A 21,596-nucleotide genomic window follows, 5' to 3' on the forward strand; every position below is an offset into this window, starting at 1 on the left:
TAAAATCTACAGTTCTTATTATGCCATCCAACAGCTTTAAGCTTCTCATAGTCTAGTCCTATCCACCATTCCATTCTCCGTTCCCTTCCCCAGGAGGGTCTAGGCACACCTGGAACTGCCTATCATTATCCCATCATGCCAGCTTTACAACTCTATTCATTTGTACTCCCCGGACCCTCTCCCTAGGAAGTCTTCCCTGCACAATTTTCCAGCATATGACATCCTTCAAGACCCAGAAAAAGAAGCTAGTTCAGGCAGCTGCCATGGACAAGTCTAAAGAGGACATGGGGGAGGAGAAAAAAATCTCCTAAGTTCCAGCATCATATATAACTCCACTATAGTAGATTAGGAACAGCAGTTGGAACTATAAACGTACCATTGACGAAGGTTATATATTTAAAAATCTGAACTTGGAACAATTGCAAAAATAATCCCAAGAACTCTCTGTAGTAACAGCCCTGATTTCAGTAAGTAACCAATCAGGGATGGGTCACTATGGGCCGTGAACCAGATTGGGACATAACAGAAGGTCAGCGATACTGCATAATAAGGATGATGGAAGGAAAGAACGAGGACCAGAACGATGATGTCTCCCCTAACCTTCCTGGTTCACTAGTGCTTTTGTGAGGAAGGAGAAATAGAATGATCTAAAGCATAAATCCTGGCCCAGCTTTGCTTCTCTTCCTTCCCATTTTTCACCCATAGCAGACAACACTCACCAATCCCAGCAGTCTTTTTCACAGCATTCTTCTCATCTCAGCACCCATATCGATGAGTCAGTGCATGCACATACACATGTACAACACACACGCATGCACACCCACTCGTATAACACTCATCTGCTACCTTGATCCTGAGGTTCTCAGTACTCACCCCAGAGCACCTACCCAAACACCTTTCTGCCTAGTAGTTCTCAAATATTTCCAACTAAGTAAGCACAATAGAAAAAGAAAACCAAGTGTGTATCCCAAGGGCCTGTGGGTGAAGTCTAGGTACATGATGCAGGAAGTTTATTTAAAGTCTCAATTTTGAAAACTGCATGTGAATTTACTCTTCAATGCATCCATCTATTTTGTAACAAAAAATAGTGTTTTAAAAGGCTTGCTACTGGAAAAAATTGACTTTGTCTAGTCTGGCTCTGAGTGCCCTTGATCCTTAGCCAAGTGTCTGCATACCTGTTTGAGATGCACAGTCTGTCCAATTCTGAAAGCCATATGCACTCTCAGAACAAAGGATTCCTCTTTGAAAAAGCAAGAAGGGAGAAACGTGGCTTTAAGCAGGGTTGTTCTCTCTGAACAGTCTTCTCCAGGCCTTATCTTGCTAATTTCTCATCCTTTAAATCTCAGTTCCAGAACCCCTTCCAGTAAAAGTCTTCTTCTAACCTTCCCTTCTATTAAGATGCTTGACATCGCATCATGTACATCATTCTATCATATTTCACAATAAAATATAATTGATGCTCTATTTAGCTCTTTCATTAGACTATAAGTTTCTTGAGGAAAGAGGTTTTTTAATGCTCTATCCACAGCACTTAGCATAATACCTGGCATGTAAGTGTATAATAATGAATAATTAGTTCCCATCTCTTTACTGTTGTCCCCGGTGAACACTACATTATAAATATTTTTGTCTACCAATAGTATTTTACAGAACATAATGATTAATCAATGTTTCCATTTTATTAATCAATGACATTTTACCTGAGCATGCCATAAAAATAATAAGCTGTAAGTATTTTTTGTTAAAATTACTTGCAAATTTAGATTGTTGGTGTTTTGGTTTGCTCATATGGGTTCATACAAGTTTTAGCTAAAGGTCTAAATCCCCAACATTCAAAATATGGGTGTCTTACAAAGTCATTCACAGGACTTAGTATATAACAGTTCCCTGATTTTATTGTAAAATCGTAGAATCCTGAGACAAAAGGAATATAAAAAATATTTGAAGTAGTGTAGTTCAACTTCTCACTTCTCACTTAATTGAAAATAAGCCTATTTTAAACATCCCCGATAAGTGATCATGCAGTCTGTACTTGAACCCTTCCAGGGATGGGGAACACACTACTTCATGCTATATTCCCTTTTGAGCAGCTTTAACTCTTGAACCATAGACTTTTCCTGCCATATGAAGAGACAGCAACATACATAGGCAGGGCCAAGTAGAGATGAAGGAAGCTGGCACAGATTACCCAGCCCACCAGTCAGAAGTGGGCTCAGTGCCTGAATTCACTTACAAATCCCACATGAAGACTTTTAGCCAGGCCATCTACCCCGGGAACTCCTGAAATAAAATTTTCACCAGGTCCAAACCTGCTTTTAAGTTCCACTTCATTGGAGCCTCTTTCACCTCAAGTAACTGCTCACACTTTAAGAGGCTAGAATTGAATTGCAAAGACTGTAATGCCTTGCTCTCCACAAACTAATGAAAAACGAATGCGCCATTATTATTCCTATTACTAATAGAAAATGAAGATTTAACTTGTAATGGTCTGCATCTCAGTGCAGCATCCCCTTCTTGGGGGCAGAGCTGCCAGGTGAGCTGCCAGGTGCTAAGAAGGAGGAGCTCTTAATGGCAATTGTGTCAAACTAATCTCAAGGCAAACTACTGCATTTTATTACATAAATTCTCAGGATAAATGAACACCTTATCAAGGACATCCATCCAATTAATTTTTAAAAATGTCAACAGAATTCATTTACCATCAGATAGTTTTAATCATAACGGTCAATAATTGTTTTTATTTTTTAAGTTAGCACTCTCGAGTTTTTAAAAGAAATTCAAAGTGGTATGACATGAAAATTTTTTGCTGATTATTCTTATAACACAGAAATAGGAGCAAGAATTTACACTGTAATTGATTTAATATTGGTCACATGAGTCATACACAAAAGATACAAATCCTACTTCTAATGTCTATGAATAGTCATTGATTCTGTGAACTTTGAAAGCTTATGAAAATGTGCTATGATCCCAATATAGTACTAAGAGCATTTTATGTAATCAAAGGAAAAAATAAAATAAATCATCAAACAATGAAATTCTGACACTGATATACTTGACCCTCTGCTAGGGATTATGGAGACTATTGGAGACATAACACCTGCCTCAAGGGACTTGCAGACTAGACAAGAAAAAACATTCATGCACTTGATAGAACACAAACAAGTACATGTATGCAAAACATCATTGACGCAAGGATAGGAAGGACCCCAAATGCTTAGCTTACTATTTCAACAGGCCCCAGGAAGAGTGTGGTTTAAATAAACATTCCTGAAAATGCACACGTGTTACCAACTAGGACATGAACCCCAACATCTGGTCCCCCATCCTGGGATCTCAATAGAAAACTTATCTGTGTCTAGTTTTTCGTCTTGGCTGGAAGCAAATAAAGAGAATTATGCAAATTATCTGTCATCACTGCTCAGATTAGCTAAATGACAATACAGTCCTCTGCTACCTATTAGTAGGCCACTGGATCCTAAACTAATCTAAGAAAGTATATAAAGTGTTTGTCACAGTGCCTGTCTGCCTAGCACTAGGTGCTAAATAAATGTTAACTTCCTTCACTTTTATCTGTTTTCTCTTTTCCTTAACTAGCCTTTTTCCCCAGTCAAGGTATAAGTACATTTTTAAACTTGAGCATGGTAAAAGAAAAACCAATTAACTTCTTGATATCGATATCCAGACCATTGCATTTGCAAACCTCAGTGCTCATTGTACATAGGGGAAGAGTTTACAAATAATCTCTTACATCTAAGGGAAAACCCTGAGCTAAATTCTTCTCCATTTAGACAGTTAATGTGAGTCCTTTGGAAAATCCCCAGACAGAGGAAGGAACATTTGGCCCACAGGCCTGACTCAGCCCACTGCCTGATTTCATCCAGCATGGGGGTGAGATAGCTCTGGGCAGCCCTGTACAGAGGACCTTGAGAACAACTCCTACCCTTGAGCCACAGGGGCCTGCTGGGGTCACCCCATTTAGAAAAGTCACTGGAGGTTTAAGGATCTAAGCAACTGTAAGGATGCAAATTACCATTTCAAAGGGAAGTAAAGCCAAGAACCTGGTCTCACTCCAGATTCCAGAATTTAGGAAAGCTTTCTTACCTACTTCTCTTTTCCTTTTTTTACAAATCCATTCCTTTATATAAAGATAGAAATACAGACATATTTTTGGCTTCCTCAAAGGGCCTCCCTCCCTCTGTGTATTTCTCTGTTCCGTTCCCTAACACTCTCCCTTTCCGTGTCTTAACTCCCCTCCCCTTTGTTTATTTGTGTCCATTCCAGGGGTCAAGCTTCCTTCCTCCATCACCAACCCTCTCCAACCCCACTGCCCCCTCTCTTCTCCACCTTCATCTCTCCTCCTGTCTCTTCTCCAGTCTCTCCAGCTAAGACTCCTATTATTGTCTTCTCTCCCTGAAAGATAAAGCTGAATTCCATGTCCTGGCTTTGTTGCCTTGTAAGACAGTGTTATTCTTCCTTATACTATATTTCAAAGGCAGAAAGGCACTGTGGTACAATAGAGAGAGCATGAGACTCGGGAGCCAGAGATGTGGCTCACATTTGTAAAATGAGGATCACTCCATAAAGGACATCAGTGTTTCATCCATTCTAAAGTCCTTAAGGGAGGTTGGTGATTATTATGCAAATAAATAAAATTGATAGGGAATTAATAACGATAATAAGAATAGCAAACATTTATACAGTCATTACTATGTGTCAAGAACTACAAATATTAGCTCACTGAATCCTCAAACCACCATATGAAGTTGGCACTAAGAGTTGTACAGAGAGGGTGAGATTTTAAAAAAAGAGAAAGAAAGTGAGATCATGAATAAATGTTTTCTCTTGCAAACATTTTTTACTATTGTTCTTACAATTTTAAAACAAGGCTGTAGAGTTGACCATTTCCGTTTCACTAAGAAAATCAACTAAATTAAGTCCCATTTTACTTATATACAGTCATCTGCTGATTTTTTTTTTTTTTCCTTGAAGGACAGGGACCTTCACAGAAAAAAAAAGAAGTTCTAGGTTCTTGTGATCAACTGACGTACCGACCCTTCCTTTTATGAACTGAAAATTATGTTTCACAGGATTCATAATAATGTGATTATACAGTGGAGCATGTCAACATCAATTCAATATCAAAAAGACATCTTCACAAGAGCCACCACAGTGCAAACATAGTCATTATGTGTTAACTGATACAGTTAAAGGTTGACCTTGATGTCCCCCGTCTGGCAGAATGGCGGAGCTTTTTTTGCTTTTAACAGATTGATAAAGATTCCTTTTAGGAACCAATGTTCCTGGGAGTTATTATAATAGTTAGATAACTACTGAGCACAGAGAAGATTACTACACTTAAAAAAAAAAAGTAACACAGATGGCCTTGACAGGCCACTGCAAATTGTCCCTACTCCTAACACATGTTTACCTTCAAGATAGGATAGTTCTGGGACTCATTTCTCTAGAAAGTATATTACCTCTCTTTAAAAATATATTTTTTAATTGCTCCACTTTATTCACAGAAATGAAACCAATTCTTCTGAGACTTCTGATATGCAAACATACAAATTATAAACAGGAACTGCTTGGCCTTTAAAAGGTTATACAATTTCTAGGTGTTTATTCTTTCTCATACTTATGGTAAAATAAAATAGGAACACTTCTCTAATGCCATGGATTCAATTTAAAAAATAAACTCACACAAGTTCAATTCTGGTAATGCAAACATGCTGGGTTACAATTTAATTTACCTTGTATTATCTATAATAAAAGGTTTGCTAAATAAATTAATAGTATGATCAGTAGTAGTAACTCCAAAATTTCTATATATGATGGTGCTTAGGGGCTACAGTCTGGTTGGAGTAGAAGCCAGTTGACTTAGTATTTTAAAGCTGGATTTGCACAGGGAGCACCTTTTTACTTTGATTATGTGCTCATATGTAAATAATAAAAGTAGTATAGATTTTTTAAAATATCGCATGTCTATTTTACATAAAATTGAGAAAACATTAATTGTTCACATCAGAGGATATCTATTTATTTGTTTGTTTGTTTATTTATTGTGACTTTAGATGGCTGATGGGGATATTATTAGAGGGAGAATTAATATCTTCCCCTACTCCAACCCCAAGCATCTCCTGATAATCAGTAAAGGAATGTTGCCTAAAGTAACCACTGGTTCTAAAAACTTTAGTAATGACTAAAGTGTACACAGAAGTGTACAGTGTACATAGAAACAGTGAATAGACAAATGATACATCATTATCTAGACACTACAGATTCATATAGACCCACCATTTAGCCCTTCCCAGAGAGGTTGAGACTAGCTACTGGCCATTGGAAGAGCTGAGATGGGAAACCAGCATGGCGTCTCCAAGTTCACACTCTTTCTCCCACTTCACCAGGGCCAGTTTGGAAAGAGGATGGCTCAGTAATCCTTTGAGAGCCACAAACTCAGATACCACATATTCCTGAAACTAACAAAATAGAATTTATGGAATGCAGACTTTTCCTTAATTTAGACTCTTCATAATAGCTTATGTTGTTATTTTACTGCATTTATTTTTATATTCTGGTTACATATTTAGGTATCACCTACTCAACTACATACCTTGTGTGTGTGTGTGTTTGTGTGTGTGTGTATGCAAACACACACACACACATAGTATGTGCTCAATAAATATTTGCTGAATAAATAAATGGAAGATTCAATGAGATTTTATTAAACCATGAAACTATTGCTGCTGTATAAACAGTGATTTATATGAGAGTATCCGAAATTATTGATCTCTAAGAGTTAGAAAGTTATTTAATTCCTCCATCCATAAAAGGCTTCCGAAAAAATGCCAGAATTTGTGTCCAAAATGGTGTTTGTAAGTACACTTTCCTGAGCAGAGATTCTAAAGCTTTCATCAGATTCTCCAATGGGGATCTGTGATCCTGAAAAGATAAAGAATTACTAACCTAATGTATCCTCTCTATTATATCTCCTCTGTCATATAAGCGACCAACCCAGCTACGCTTACATACCTCCAGTAACAAGAAACTCATCACCATATGAGGTAGTCCAAGCTATTTTCATATTTCACGGTTTAACTCATGATCGACCACAGTTCCATCCTCCAGAGTCATGTAGAACATATCCAGTCCCTATGCCACTTGGCAGTTCTTTATGTATTTTTAGGTGGCTGTCATAATCCATCCTATCTCCTCTTGTGCAGGCTGTAAATCTTCAGTTCTTTCAACCGGAGTCCAGGTTTCTGCTACCATCTCTGCTCCGGCGCTCTCAGTACCCTCAGGACTTGGCCCAGCCCTGCATGCAGTCAACCCTCCCGGAGCCAAGCACAACTCTCAGCTCCTGGTTCTGGGCACCTTGAGTTAATAAGAGTAAGAGTTCCTCACCTGGGGGGAAGCTGGCTTGCTCCATTGACTGAGAGTTAACTATGGTTAAATAAAGCACCTCTATTTTTTTCTTTATATGTGTTGCAGTTTCACTGTGACCCTCCTATTCTGTTCATAGAGTTAGTTTGAGAATCCTACTGCAAGAAAAATCTCTGGATTCTCAAGTTCTGTCATTCCAAGTTTTAGCTACTGTCACCCTCACCCAGCTTTTCTCTCTCACTCTAGTTCAGATAGGTTTTCATCTAGGTTAATGCCTTACAAGTATGCTACTTTCACCACACAGTCTTTTATGCTTATCTTGTATATAATGTCCAGAATTTTTAGCTGTACTTAGCAAGAGGGATAAGGAAAAGCTGTCTACTCCATCTTTCCAGAAGTATTAATCTATTTATGGAAGACTTTTAAATCTATAGAGCTGTAAGACTAGCATGCAAGTACCTACAAGCCCACAGGGCCAATTAATTTAAGCTTGGGGGGTGAGGTGGGGGTGAGGTGCAGGGGCTGGCTTTCACTGTGATAGCCTCTCTGGGAGACAGCCTCTCCAGACTACCATGCACACACGGGGCAGCTTTCTACATTTACTGCCCTTCCACTGAGCGGGAGATTAAGACTAGACCTCACCTGGCCCCCATGGGCACGCCTCAGCCCTGCTCCAGCCACAGTTCACTCTTTAGGACATGAAGAATGGGGTGGGTCGCCACTCCAACTGCACTCTTCATAGCCAGAATGTCTCCCAATGTGGATTGCCAGAACCAACTTCTCCCCAACCCCACTCTTCCTCGCTCTCCTGCCATTCCCCACTAACATTTGGCTGAGGTTCAGCTAAGCACAGCAAGCATTTTCTATTAAAACACCTAGGGCTGAGGCGACATGATTTTTTCTCAATCTTTATTCTCTTAGACCTCTCTTCTGCATCTGACAGTGCTACCAGGCTTCCTATTAGTAGTTCCTTACAGATGTAGAGTAATTTGTAATTTGCATGTACCTCCTCTTGTTATCTCATTTTATCCTCAAAACAGCCCTGTAAGGTAGCCAGGACAATGGTATCATGCCCATTTTACATATGAAGAAACTGAGACATAAAGCAGGTTTGCCCACATTGACATATTAGGTGCCAAAGCCAAGACTAGACAAATCTGTCTTCTCGGTCAAGACTCATTCTATACCATGCCATCTTGATTTCCATGATACTATAATAATGAGGGGAGTTACCACCTGATTGCCAGGCACTCTATAAGACCTAGTGCCACATACACAGAATCTGAGGCTGAGGGTGGTTCAATAACTGGCCTAATGCCACTCAGCTAGTAAGACACAAGGAGCACTTGCTCTGTTCTTGGCCCTTTGTTCCTCCCATACTACATAATCTCTTCCAAAAAACTATTCTATGGCTTCTCTTCTAATTTTCTTTTAATTTTTAAAAAAATTTTTATTTATTTATTTTTGGCTGCATTGGGTCTTCATTGCTGCTCACGGGCTTTCTCTAGTTGCAGCAAGCAGGGGCTACTCTTCATTGCAGTGCGCGGGCTTCTCATTGCAGTGGCTTCTCTTGTTGCGGAGCACAGGCTCTAGGCATGCGGGCTTCAGTAGTTGTGGCATGCGGGCTCAGTAGTTGTGGTTCGTGGGCTCTAGAGCACAGGCTCAGTAGTTGTGGTGCACAGGATTAGTTGTTCCGTGGCATGCGTGATCTTCCCAGACCAGGGCTCGAACCTATGTCCCCTACATTGACAGGTGGATTCTTAACCACTGCACCACCAGGGAAGTCCCCTTTTCTAATTTTCTAAACCTTTATCTACAATCCTGTTTTCATCTCCAAAATCTGTTCCTTAATATACAGAGCCAAGTGGAGATTTCCACTCAAATGCTTTTCTTCATTTTGAGCCCCATATGACAAAAATGAATGCATTATCCTCATCTCTCTGACCAGTGCCCCCTCCCACCTCTCTATAGCACCATCATTCTCCAAGCCATAGGAACAGAACCTTAGAGTTGATTCATTCCTCCCTTCATCCCCAGTCACAAAGTCCTGTTGAATGTTCCCATGAAGTGCTCATCTTTGCTCCTCTTTCTTCCCAGGTACCTTCCTCTTCATTCCCATGTTTATTTAATCAAGCCTCTGAAACTGATGTTATTGAGTCAGCCTTCTTTCAGCAAAAGTGCAGGTTTCAGGATCATCCCCGTTGAGTTCATCATCTATGCCACTGTTGGACTAATCTTCCTTAACACAGCTTTATACAGTCATTCCTCAGTATTCACTGGGAATTGGTTCCAGGACCCTGTGTAAATACCAATATCCATGGATGCTCAAGTCCCTTATATAAAATGGTATAGTACAGTGGGCCCTTCATATCAGTGAAGGTGGATGTGGAACCCAAGGATACAGGGGGCTGACTGTATTACTTCCCTCACGTATAAACCTTCAAAGGTCCCAGAATCCATATAAAAGGAGTCTAGAGTCCCATGAATAGCTTTCAAACCCCCCAGAATCTGTCTCCCTGAACCCGAATGGGCAGGTTAAAACACCCTGGTCATTGCTCATCTCTATGTCATCACCTATGTCTCTCCCCTCACCTAAAACTGCCTTTCTGCCACTTCTGCTTATTTCTGATCTATCTATCCTTTAGGCGTTAAGTCACACTCCACCTCTTTCAAGACACCAGGTACCCTGGAACCCATAAAATTATGAAATCTGTACAGTGCTTATAGCTTGTAGTACCCATCCAAGCACCAGGCTGGACAAACTACCTTTGTTGTGTGTGGTTTAGTCACATCTCCCATCTAGACAGTAAGCTTGGAGGAATGGAGAAAGAGGACCTGGCTCATGTTCCATCATTCCCCACAGCTCCTAGCAAAATGCTGAGCATAAGGAGGAGAGTCAATAAATCAGTGCTTCTTAAAGTTTTAACATGCATTTGGCAGGCTTGTTTCCCTGAGTTGAGGTCCGTGAATCGCTTCACATGATCTTGAAGCAGGTCATCTACAGACCACATTTTGAGAGGCCTGATATTTCGGGATCCGTTGAAAACTTCATGCCAAAGGGAGATGTGACACTGCTTTTTATTCTTATGCTCACCAACTGGATCAGCAGTAACTTGAATACACACAATTTTCTGTTGTCCAAGACTTGTTTTTAAAAAATGAAGACTTGCTATGCATAAAACAAAATTCTAGATACTTTTAAGGATGAGAGATAGTCAACAAATTCCCCACATTCAGGAAGCAAGAATTTGGTCTATAACTGGTTTTCTAACAATCTCATGCAGTAGATGAATTGAAAAATCCATTTGGGGATTGGACATGGAAGTCAGAACGCAGAACAGTTCCAGCTAAGAATGTAAATCATTAGGCAACTTAGAAAACATGATTTTACAATAAATAATCTGACATAAACATACAGATAGTGAGGCAGAGGACTAAGGACAGAATCATATGATGCTTTTAGCAATATGGAATTAGTTAATGAATTCCCCAAACATTTTAGAATATATCGAATATTTATGGAATTAGAGTCTGTAGTAAAAAAAATGAAAAAGATAGTTCAGGAAAAAAGAATAAATAAAAGAGATGCTTGCAGATAGCATGTTTCACATTTAGGTTAATAACCCCAAATTGTATAAAACTGTGTCCTTCTCAAGAGGCAAGAATGTTACATTATAGAGTTTTTCTCAACAATGGAGAACTAGAGAAGAATTTAAAGATGGCCACAATCCTGTGGAGAGTGCATTTTTTAGAGAGCCAATTTGAACTGTGGTTTTTGTGATGAGTACTGTTTCTGGTTTCATTTGTGAGCTGTTCACTCTTGAGAAATATGCCTTCTCTAACAACCACAGGTAAGGTTAGGTGTATCGTTTTCTCTTATGAAGGAATAAAGATCTTGGTGTAACTTAACACTTTCCTTTCTGTTTCCCCCAATAAACAGCAACCTCACTTGTGCTTAAATATCAGTAACTGAGAGGCAATCTATCTCTTTTCTGGGCAATTCTAATTATTAGAACTTTCTCCTTCATTAAGTTGAAATGTGTTTCTCTGATTTACCCACCAGTCTCAATTTTGCCTTGTGAAATCACCTCGGTCAAGTCTTCATTTGGTTCATAAGATTTCTTCTAGTATTTGAATTTTACTTTCAGATTTCCTTTCATTCTCTTATTCTGGCTAAAAAGTCTTAATTTTTTCAACCATTTCTCAAACAGCATTTTTTTTTCTAGAAGCCACACCAATCTAGTCACCTTTCTCTCACTGTACTACAATGTCTCTAAACTATGGCACTCATCATTTAGTATAAGATTCCAAATTTTGTCTGCCTAGAACAGAATCTAGGGGAACTATTACCTCATATAATGTGTATCCAAGACTTTCTATTAATACTACCTAAAATTACATAAGATATTTTAGTAATTTCACCATACCACTAGCTCATATTTAGTTAATTACAACCCTCAAAGTTCCCATCCCCCACAATGAACTATTTTAACTTGTGTCTCCTACATTCTGAACATATTAAATAGAATTTGCAGAACCTACAGTCAGAAATTCATAATTTTACAGGCTACTATTCTTCCCTCCCCCCTAAAATCCCCTAGCTTTGAAGCCCAGGCCACTGTGCCCTTTCCTAAAGATACCAGCACCAGTTCACTGTATTCTCCAATTGCTGCAATCTTTGCAATTTCAGAAATCATGTAGGTAATTATCTCACTCCCAGCCTTGTCATTCTTCTGGACGCCACTCCTCTGTTGACCTTGTCCTCCACTACATCTGTCTCCCAATCCCCTCAATAACTGTACCCCCTCCTTAATCTCCATATCACACACTACATCTTGAATCTTATCCTTTCAGCCCCCTTACTCTAGTACCACAGCTCCTGCTCTTCTTCAACCCTGCCAGTACGCACAACCCACTGTTCACATCATCTTTTCACTGTGCTTCATCCCCCTCTGTCCTCCTTCCTCCTCCCCAGATTCCACAACCCGCCAGTACTCTCACTGCCTTGCACACATCCTTAACTCCACTGCCCATCTCATCTTGTCATACTTACCAGAAAAAAACAAAAACCAATCCAACTGTCCACCTACTTGAAATCAACACTGATGGGAAAAAAAGACAACATGTATGATAACTGGTCTTGCTTTAAGCTCATGACCTTCAACTCCAAGTGGGCACTGGGGATGCTTAGAATTCCTACCATTTCCCCTAGACGTTTCACTCTCCCAATCTCCTACACAAAACTTGTATACCTTCTCACCTCCTCTCAAACTTCCAACTCCACTCTTGCCTTCACTCTGCTGTTGACCTTTCTTCCTATTTCATTGAACTTCCACCTCTCCTCAGCCCCACCCCTGCACCTGTGCCCCCTTCTCTGTCTTTCCTCCAGTTATATCCGTGAACTGTCCTTACGTCTATCTAACATCACCCCTCCATTGTGTCCTGATCCATTACGCCTCACCTGCTCAGGGACATAGTACAGGAAATGCCCCCTCCCTCTCCTGTACCATCCATCTTTCCACCCCTATTAAATCATTTGTATCATCTTACAAATACACTTTAATATCCCCCATAGTAAAAAATAATTAAATAAAACTTTCCCTTCTCTTGATCCCAACTCTCCAGGTAGTTACGTTCCTATTTTTCTAGTTTCTTCCTTCAAAAGAGTTATGTCTATAATATTGTCTCTCATTTTCTCCTTTCTCATTTTCCCTAAAACCCATTCCAACCAAAGTTTTCCCCCAACACTTCACAATAAAACAGCTTCATCAAATTCATGGCCTCCTCATTGTCAAATCCAATGGCTGATTCTCAGTCCTCATCTTACCCAACCTACAAGCAGCATTTGACAGAGTCAATCATTCCATCCCTCTTAACATACATTTCTCTGTCTTCTGGAATCCCACTTTTTCAGTTCTCCCTCTACATCATTAAGCCACTTTTACTCAGTTTCCTTTGCTTGAAACTGAGTATTTGGGTATTCCAGGACTCCTTGACCTCTTCACTGTTAAAACTCACTCTCTCTTGGTGATCTCAACTCTATGCCAACAACTCCAAAATTTACATACCCAGACCAGACCATTCCCCACCCCTGACCTCTACACTACCTGCTTGACATCACTGCTTGGCTATCTAATGAGCATTTCAGAGTTAGCATTTGCAAAACCAAACTCCTGGCTTTTCCCCAAAACCTGCCCCTCCCAAAGTCTTCCCAATCCCAGCTAATAGCAACTCCATTCTTGCATTTGCTCAGGCCATAAAATGGTGTCATCCTTAACTCTTTTCTCTCACACCCGTACAAAACCCATTAGGGATACACTGTTAGCTTTACACTTAGAATATATCTAGAATCCAAGCACTTTTCACCTCCTCCAATGTATCACCCCAGTGCAAGCCACTATCATCTCTTGTTTGCATTATTACAATAGCTTCCTAGTTGGTCATTCTTGCTCCATATTCCTCCCCTCCTCCCCCATTTTAGACTCTCAACACAGTACAGAGTGATCCATTAAACTTAATTTAAAACTTAACTCCAAACATGTTCCTCCCCTACTGTAAACCCTCCAGTGGCTCCCATCAAACTCAGAGTAATATCCAAAACTCTTAAAATGGCCTATAGGACCTAATCTGCCCATCACCCCTCACCCTGCACTCTGAGCCCATCTCCTACCATTTTCACCTTGTTCACCCCACTTCAGTGACCTCCCTGCCATTCCAGGGGGTACTTTCACCCAGGGCCTTTGCACAGACTATTCCTTCTGCCTAAAATGATCTTCTGCATCTGCATGACTTACTCTGTCACTTTCTTCAAGTCTTTGCTTTAATGCCACCTTATCAAAGAGGACTTTTTTGACTATCTCTCACACTCTACTGCTCTATTTTAACTTTCTCCTTAGGACTTATCATACCTTGACATTTATTTTTTCTTCTTTGTCTCCCCTCTGTCTTCTCTCCTTCCCTGCCTAGACACACACACACACAGTAGGATATATAATTTTATAGGAGATAAACTTTTATCTGTCCTTTTCTGTACCGTACCCTTAGTGCTTAGAACAATGCCTGGCATAGAGCAGGGGTTCAATAAATAATAGTATAATCATGAATGAATTAAATAATGCTCTATTGCTGAATTTGATAACAATGGTTGCTGCTGAAGAGGGATAACAGCTGGCTGGTTGAAAGACTGAGTGTGAATACTTCCTTTTCTCTGTACACCCTTCTGTAGCTTTTAAATTTTAATATCACGTGCATGTGCTTCTTACCCCAACAAGGAATTTTTTTAATTAGAGTAAAAAATTATTTTAATAAAAAGAATTTGCTTTTGAGTTAACATTAAAATCAAAAATTTTAAACAGCAGTGCTACCCTCTACCATATCAATCATCTTTTGAAACTTTGTGCCATTTGCAAAATTAAAAAGCGTGCTTTCTAATGTAAGTTGAGTACTTTCTAGAGTTCCTGTGCATAGTAAGCGCTGTGCATATGTTGGTGATTCAGAATATGAAAAAGAGAAAATTATGTTTTATGGGCATTAATTTTTTAGTGAACCAATGGGAATTGCTGGTGATCAACATGTTTATTATTTTCTAAGGGTTTATAAATATTCAGCATAATAATGCATTCTTAGATTCTACCAGCACTCATCAACAAATATATTGGCTTGTAAGTTTTAAATATCCATTGTTTTCCCTTTTCTGAAAATCATTCCCCATTTCAACTTTTCTAAAATTTGTCTTATTCTCAAGAAATACTAGGAATGACATCAAAACTGCTCACCACACTCATTCTATACCATGAGATACAAAGTAGTTGGCTCCGAAGAGCCAATCTTATCAGAGCAGTGACACAGTAGTCTACTTGCTGTTTACTTATCCTGGGCTTCCAGTCTTTCCTTCCGTATGTTTTAGATTGCCCAGCTTAAGAATCACTGTCCATTTTAATTATTTATTTTTAAATGATCAACTTTCGTGAACTTCCATTATCTCATATAGATATAAGACTAAAAAAATAGAAAAAAATGTTTTCCTTGTGATGAGAACTCAAACTCTCTTAACAACTTTCATATTTAACATACAGCACTGTTAATTATATTAATTATGTTGTACATTACATCCTGAGTACTTGTTTATCTCATCTGGAAGTTTGTACCTTTTGACTGCCTTCATCCAATTCCCCCTCCACCCATCCCCCCCACCTCTGGTAACCACAAATCTGATCTCTTTTTCCATGAGTTTGTTTGCTTGTTTGTTTTGGAAGTATAACTGACCTACAATACTATGTTAGCTCCTGTCACACAACATAGTGGTTCAATATTCCTATACATTTCCAAATGATCACTGTCCATTTTAAATAATACGGGTTAAATGTGAACTGAGAAACTCTTCCCTCTCCTTTTTTTCATTACTCTCACTAGAGCATCTTCCACAAGCAGTGAGCCCCTCTAGTTCATGTTCTTCTCATTGCTCTTTTTGCCCTCAAATATTATTTAAACAAAGAAAACTGGTTGTCTTTCATCTTTTGACCATATTCTTTCATGGAAAGCATTCCTGTGTGGATGTATTAGTCTCTTGAAATATGTCTTTTATTTTCACTGCCGTCTATATTTTACAGTGCCTTTTTTCAAATCTCCCTTAGTCACCACTGAGATAACTACCTTTAACTTTAAAATAAAAGCACTACTAACTAATACAAGGATCTTTGAGTACTATTCAGCCACAGTTACTTCTATGAAGAAGAAAGAATTAGCTAGATAGATAGTTAGGTAGATTGATAGATTTTGTTTTCCCCCAGCTATGTCCTTTGAGCAAGCTATGCTAGTATTTATTTATCCTATGTCGACCTCAGAAAACTAATTCATGACTGTGTGCCCATGTGGTTAGATTATTATAATACCCTTCTAAACAATCTTCCAGCAATGACTTGGGAATGAGGAAAATTAAAAATGACATAAAAGAACTGTTTAACTAAATACTAATGTGAAACAGAAAGGTGCACATGTTCTAGGAAACCAAAACCCGTGTTTAGCACAGATCCTTACACAAAGGAGGCATTCAATAAATGTTTACTAAATTGAATTGAATCTCAATGGTCTCTCACTTTACAGATAATAAAAACTTTCCATAAAATTTTTGGAAGTTTTGTCTATCTCCCAGGCTATGCAAGACAGACAGTATAATGAACAAAATAATCCACAACTCTTCTGCAAACCCTCAGAGTCAGAAGTAGATGAACAGCCTAAAGAAGAGATGGGAGCAGGAAGGTCTATGGTGTACCTGAGGGACAATGAGTAGGATGGGTTTCCTGGAACAGTGAGTTCATGAAAAGCAAGTTATGCTGAAAGCTCTGATAAAATTTATTTATCAATGTATTTTTAGGGTATGTAAGTGTTTCTAAATTTTAATTTAACCTAATTTGAATTCCCAATATGAAAGGATAAGTACTGTAGTTACTGCCAGAAATGTCATTGATTATATTCAGAGCCTATGTCCAGAGAAATAAATTGCATTAGAAACTCTTATTTTTCTTATAGGTTCTGTAAAATATTGTAAAAGCTAGTGTAGTGTTCCTTCCCATTTCAATAGAACTGTAGCTTTCTTAAAAGATGAAAGAAAACAGAAGACTGAAATTTACACCTTCTGAAGAGGATTGCTGGGAATGACTCAAAAATTTTTTAAAATATACACATCTATCAAGCACATCCACAAGAAAAGACAGCTAATCCAGTCTCTACATGCATTTTAGAAGATGATTGGTAATGTGCATGGTACAATTTATTATATTAAACAGAATAAATGCAGGACATATAAGCATTTCTGAAAGGTATTTAAATCATGATAGATTAAGAATAGTTTTTTCCAATAGAGTATCACATTCAGCATTTGAAAAATATAAATTTATGAGCACTGTAGTCCAAGTAAATTGGAAAAATACCTCTCTCTCCCCCTCTCACTTCCCTCCCCCTTGGCAATCATCCAGAAATTTAAGTCAAACTATCTATAAGTCAATATCACTAAAGCAAATCATCACACTGGGCTGCTTTCTCCAGACTATTCTCCGTTCTCTTATTCATTTTGCCTTCCATGCATGAATCAGTCAATGAGTTAATTTCCAAAGTGGCCAATGAGTTAATTCTTACCATTGCATTTTGTTCAAATATTCTATTTTAAATTCTTCCTTTAAACAAAGGGCGATTCTTCTATCCTTGTGTTATTGTATGCTCCTTTTGAATAGTTTCCAGGAATAAAATAACTGATCATGAAAAAACGAAAATGTTGCTCTTCACATTCTTTGTATAAAGTTGTTAGATGATGGCACTGTTTCATGATTAACAATCTAACATGTTGTAGCCTACATATAGTGCATTAAATGTTTCCTTGGCAACAGACATCATATCACATGCCCATTATCAATTTTAGACATGAAAAACTGTAGCTTTAGAAAAAAGTGTTACTTTTTGTTAAGGGCATTTCCATCCCACAAAAGGGACAGAAGCAATGAGAATATCTGTACTGATGGAGTACAGGTAGAGAATACAGTACTGACGGAGTTTTATAGTGCAACTTTAATGATGTTTAAACATATACTCATTCCAGGACATCACGGAAAAATATTTTTGGAAATATTTCTTTAGGAACTTTAATTACCATCAATGTATAAAAATAAATAACAGAATTTCTGTCCAGATGGCATGATTAGTGGTATTTTTCAGAAAAAAGTTTTTAAAACATCAATATCTGTCTTACATTTTAGAATTTCATTTGAGAAAGAAACAAAAGCTGTTTACAGTGCATCACACTCAAAGTCTAAGTTACTTCTTAGTTTGATTTGAGTCCCAAAGAGCACCATTCTTTTAAAAAAAGGAAAGCCATGTGCTTAATAGGCTTCCTCTGGATTTTGTCCCTGATTAAGTTGAGGATGCACCTGCTGACTCTGCTTATTGCAACAGAACTGCCAAAACAACAGATAAGGAAGCTGGCCCAGATTTTATTTGAATTTTTCAAGATCTAGTTATTTATTTAGATATCATTTCTGGCATCTGAGACTCTTATAACAGCCCATACAGTCTACTAAAAAAGAAACATACAAACTTAAAACATTAAATAACCAACAACTATATGAGAAATTCCTTCAAGCAGCAATAATAAACTTAAAAATTTCTATATAAATATGCAAACTATGTGCTCCTTCTGCCTCCCTTCATTCTCCTCCCATCCAAAGTTAGCATCATGTTTGATTTTATTAGTGTATTTGTTGCCTAGGATAGGAAACCCCTAATATATTCAACAAAGTAAAATATTTCTATAATAATATTAAAAATTGCAAATGCCTACTTTGTCACAGTTGTTCTAGGCATTTTGTATACAGCAACCATTTTAGTGGATAGTATGTTACTGAACAGGGGGCGCTTAGCTTCCTCTCCCTAGTTCACCTAACCTTGGGGACACCAGTAGGAGGTGGGCAATGTTTATAAATTATTTACTTTGATGACAGTGGATAAAGGTTCTGTACTATGAGCTACTCTCAACGAAGAATGGTAATTGTAAACCAATGAAATGTGTACCTTCCTTTGTCTATTAGCTTCTGCCATCTTCTTTTGCAATTATAAAAAGTTTTGTTTTCTCTCCATTTAGATAAAGAAGTTGAGATCTCTCTTAGTCTTAAATCCTCCTCTCCTCCACATAATAAAATATGACAAATGGGGTTTTCTGCTTTTGAGTCTTTCTTTCCTTTTCCTTTCTCTCGTTTTTCTTTCTTTACTTTTTTTCTTCCCTTCATAATGTTTTATTCGACACATTCCCTAAGTCTCCTTTCCTCAGGTCAAATCGTTTGTACTAGAGAAGAATTAAGACTACCTAAGGACTACCTAAGACACTCCACACGACCCTTAAGAGAGGCAATGGCTTAAGAAAGGGGTTCCCCTAAATCAGCTGCCATGAACAAGCATGCCAGTCCCGCCCCCCTTCCCCTCCTGCAGAATCACCCAGCACCCAGCCTTCAAGAGCTACATTTCCAAAACTACACAACTCTCATTCCACCACAGCAAAGCTTTCTCCGGGAACAACACAACACAGCACCCTCTACCCCACTCCCTGGAAACACAGAGCTACCCAAGCCGGCAGCCCCTCCCCAAAGCTCGCCTCAGGCATCCTTCGGACAGAATGCTTCAGGATCCCTGGTCCCCGCTGAGCACCCACGTGCTCCAGTTCTGAAGGGGAAGTCAGGCGAAAGGAGGGCGAACCCAGGGCAATTTCCAAAGGACCAGGCAGGTTCAGACTGATGGTAAACTGTGCCTGAACACTCACTGCCACTCAAGCCCTCTAACACCTCAGCCAGCGGCCGCTCTAAAGGGCTGCAAGTTTCACAGCTCCCTTCGAGATGGGAGCATCCGGGGAGCTGGGAAAGAAGGGCTCTGGGCGGGAGCCGCCACAACTCCCACCCTTCTGGCAACGCTGTCCCTCTGCAATTAGACACACCTTGGCGTTTCGGTTTAGTGTGCGGGGGGAGGGGGAGATAGAGGAGGTGAAGGGAAAGGGGCTAGGAGTAGGGTGTGGCGATTCTTGGAGGGAAGGGAGAGTTAAAGTCACGTCTCTGCCCTGGATCGAGCAGGGTCTAGGGGCAGCAGGCCCGCCCGTCGCTTTGTTGTCAGCGTCCCCTGTCGCTGGCGCGCGCCGGGCGCACAAACACGCCTCAGAATATCATCCCAACTGGCCAAGCGGGCCTTACGGCCCCCAGCCCCTTCCAAGAAGGAAAAAACTTGTACACAGGCGCGGCGGCAGCCAGGATGCTGCGGTTTGCCTCTGAGAACAACTTTGAAAGCCGGAAAAATAATGATAATGAAATAAAAGGATGAATAGTATTTTGTTTTCTTCCGAGCCTTTGGAAAAATAAAATTTCTGTCCCTACCAGTCCTATAATATTTACAGTCGCCTGTGGCGAAGGGGGGTTAAGGTTGTTGCTCAAGATAGAGAGCGCGAGGTAGGTGCATAGGCGAGCTGCAGAGAAGGGGACCGGTTGGGGGACCCGAGTCCCCGACGCCATTTGCGGGGCAGCGGCGCCCGCCCGCCTTACCTGTGGATGCAGTTTCCATGGCAACGGGCGGCGGCCGGGCGGGGCCTGAGCCCAGTTCCCGCGGCGCAGCTTCTCGGGCCCCGGAGCCCAGCCCAGGTCCGGGCTCTCCCGCCTGCGGCTCGGGCTTGGCCCCTTTCGGCGTCACCGCTTCTTCCTCCCCCTCGCCCCGGTCCCCGAACCACTGGGACCCGGGACTGGCCAGCGGCAGCAGCTCTTCTTTGGGATCGGGCGGCGCGGCCATAGCTGGCAGTTCCCCGGGCGCAGCGACGGCTGCTTGGCGGGGCCGAGGTGCAGTGACTGGGCGGGCGGGCGGGCAGGCGCTCCCTGCTGCTGCCCCCGCCGGGACTCAGGGCTTGGGGAGGTTGCGGTGTCAGCGCCGCCGCCGCCGCAGCTGCTGCAACTCCGGCCGAGCTGCTGCCTGCCGCTTTCCGCGTTTCAGCTCCTCCTCCTCCCCCTCCACTTCCTCCCGGCCCCGCCCCGGCCGCTGCCTGCGCTCCTCCTCCTATTCCCGGCGCCGCCGCCGCTGCCGCTTCGCTACTCCCAAGCCTGTCATTACGCAGGTGAAAAAGGCCTGCTTGGTCCGGGTCTTCCTTTGTACACGTCAGCCACCGCTCTGCAGGCCTACATTAGGGGATGTGCCACATCCACTTGAATCTTCCTCTCATTTGGGGGAGAATCAGAGAGGATGAGCAGGTAGAAACAGCCCCCAGCTGAAGAGTGACTGATTAGGCAAGCTGCCCTCCCAACTCATAAAGTTAGACCTCGACTGGTGTCCTGGGACCCGAGGCAAAGAAAGGAAGCTGGAGCCCTCAAGGCCACAGTTCTGAGGGTGACCAGTATCATCTGTGGAGGGGACTGGTCTTCGCGGGGAGGGGTGAAAATGGTTGTTGACAGATGGAGACGAGGGAATCTGCAACCCCGAGGTTAAATGCTGCATCCATAAACTGTTTCCAAAACAACCTAAAATAGTGGAGTATAGGAAAGAGCTATCAGGAGAGCCTCCGAGAAAAGCTTACCAGACTTCATTCCTACCAGCACTGAGGGCGAATAAGACAGCAATAGGCAGGACAAAAACAACTTACGTTTCCTTTCAGAAACCCTAAGCCAAAGCCATACAAATTATAAGCTGTCTGTGCAGTCTATTTT

At 40.6% G+C, this 21,596-nt stretch overlaps 1 protein-coding gene across 2 annotated transcripts in view; it reads right to left on the minus strand.

The window, feature by feature from the left end:
• RTN1 (reticulon 1) overlaps positions 1-20,866 on the minus strand; it is a 248,817-nt gene extending 227,951 nt beyond the window's left edge. The window contains exon 1 of one of the 2 annotated variants that reach the window (XM_036843607.1): positions 20,451-20,862. In XM_036843607.1, the coding sequence (XP_036699502.1) occupies positions 20,451-20,691 (241 nt within the window). In that variant the 5' untranslated portion in view covers positions 20,692-20,862. Of the gene's footprint in view, positions 1-20,450 lie in introns of both variants that reach the window. The other variant, XM_036843608.1, reaches the window with a different exon arrangement.
• Positions 20,867-21,596: the final 730 nt, after the last annotated feature.

Source organism: Balaenoptera musculus, chromosome 2 (assembly GCF_009873245.2).
Source record: "Balaenoptera musculus isolate JJ_BM4_2016_0621 chromosome 2, mBalMus1.pri.v3, whole genome shotgun sequence".
NCBI lineage: Eukaryota > Metazoa > Chordata > Mammalia > Artiodactyla > Balaenopteridae > Balaenoptera > Balaenoptera musculus.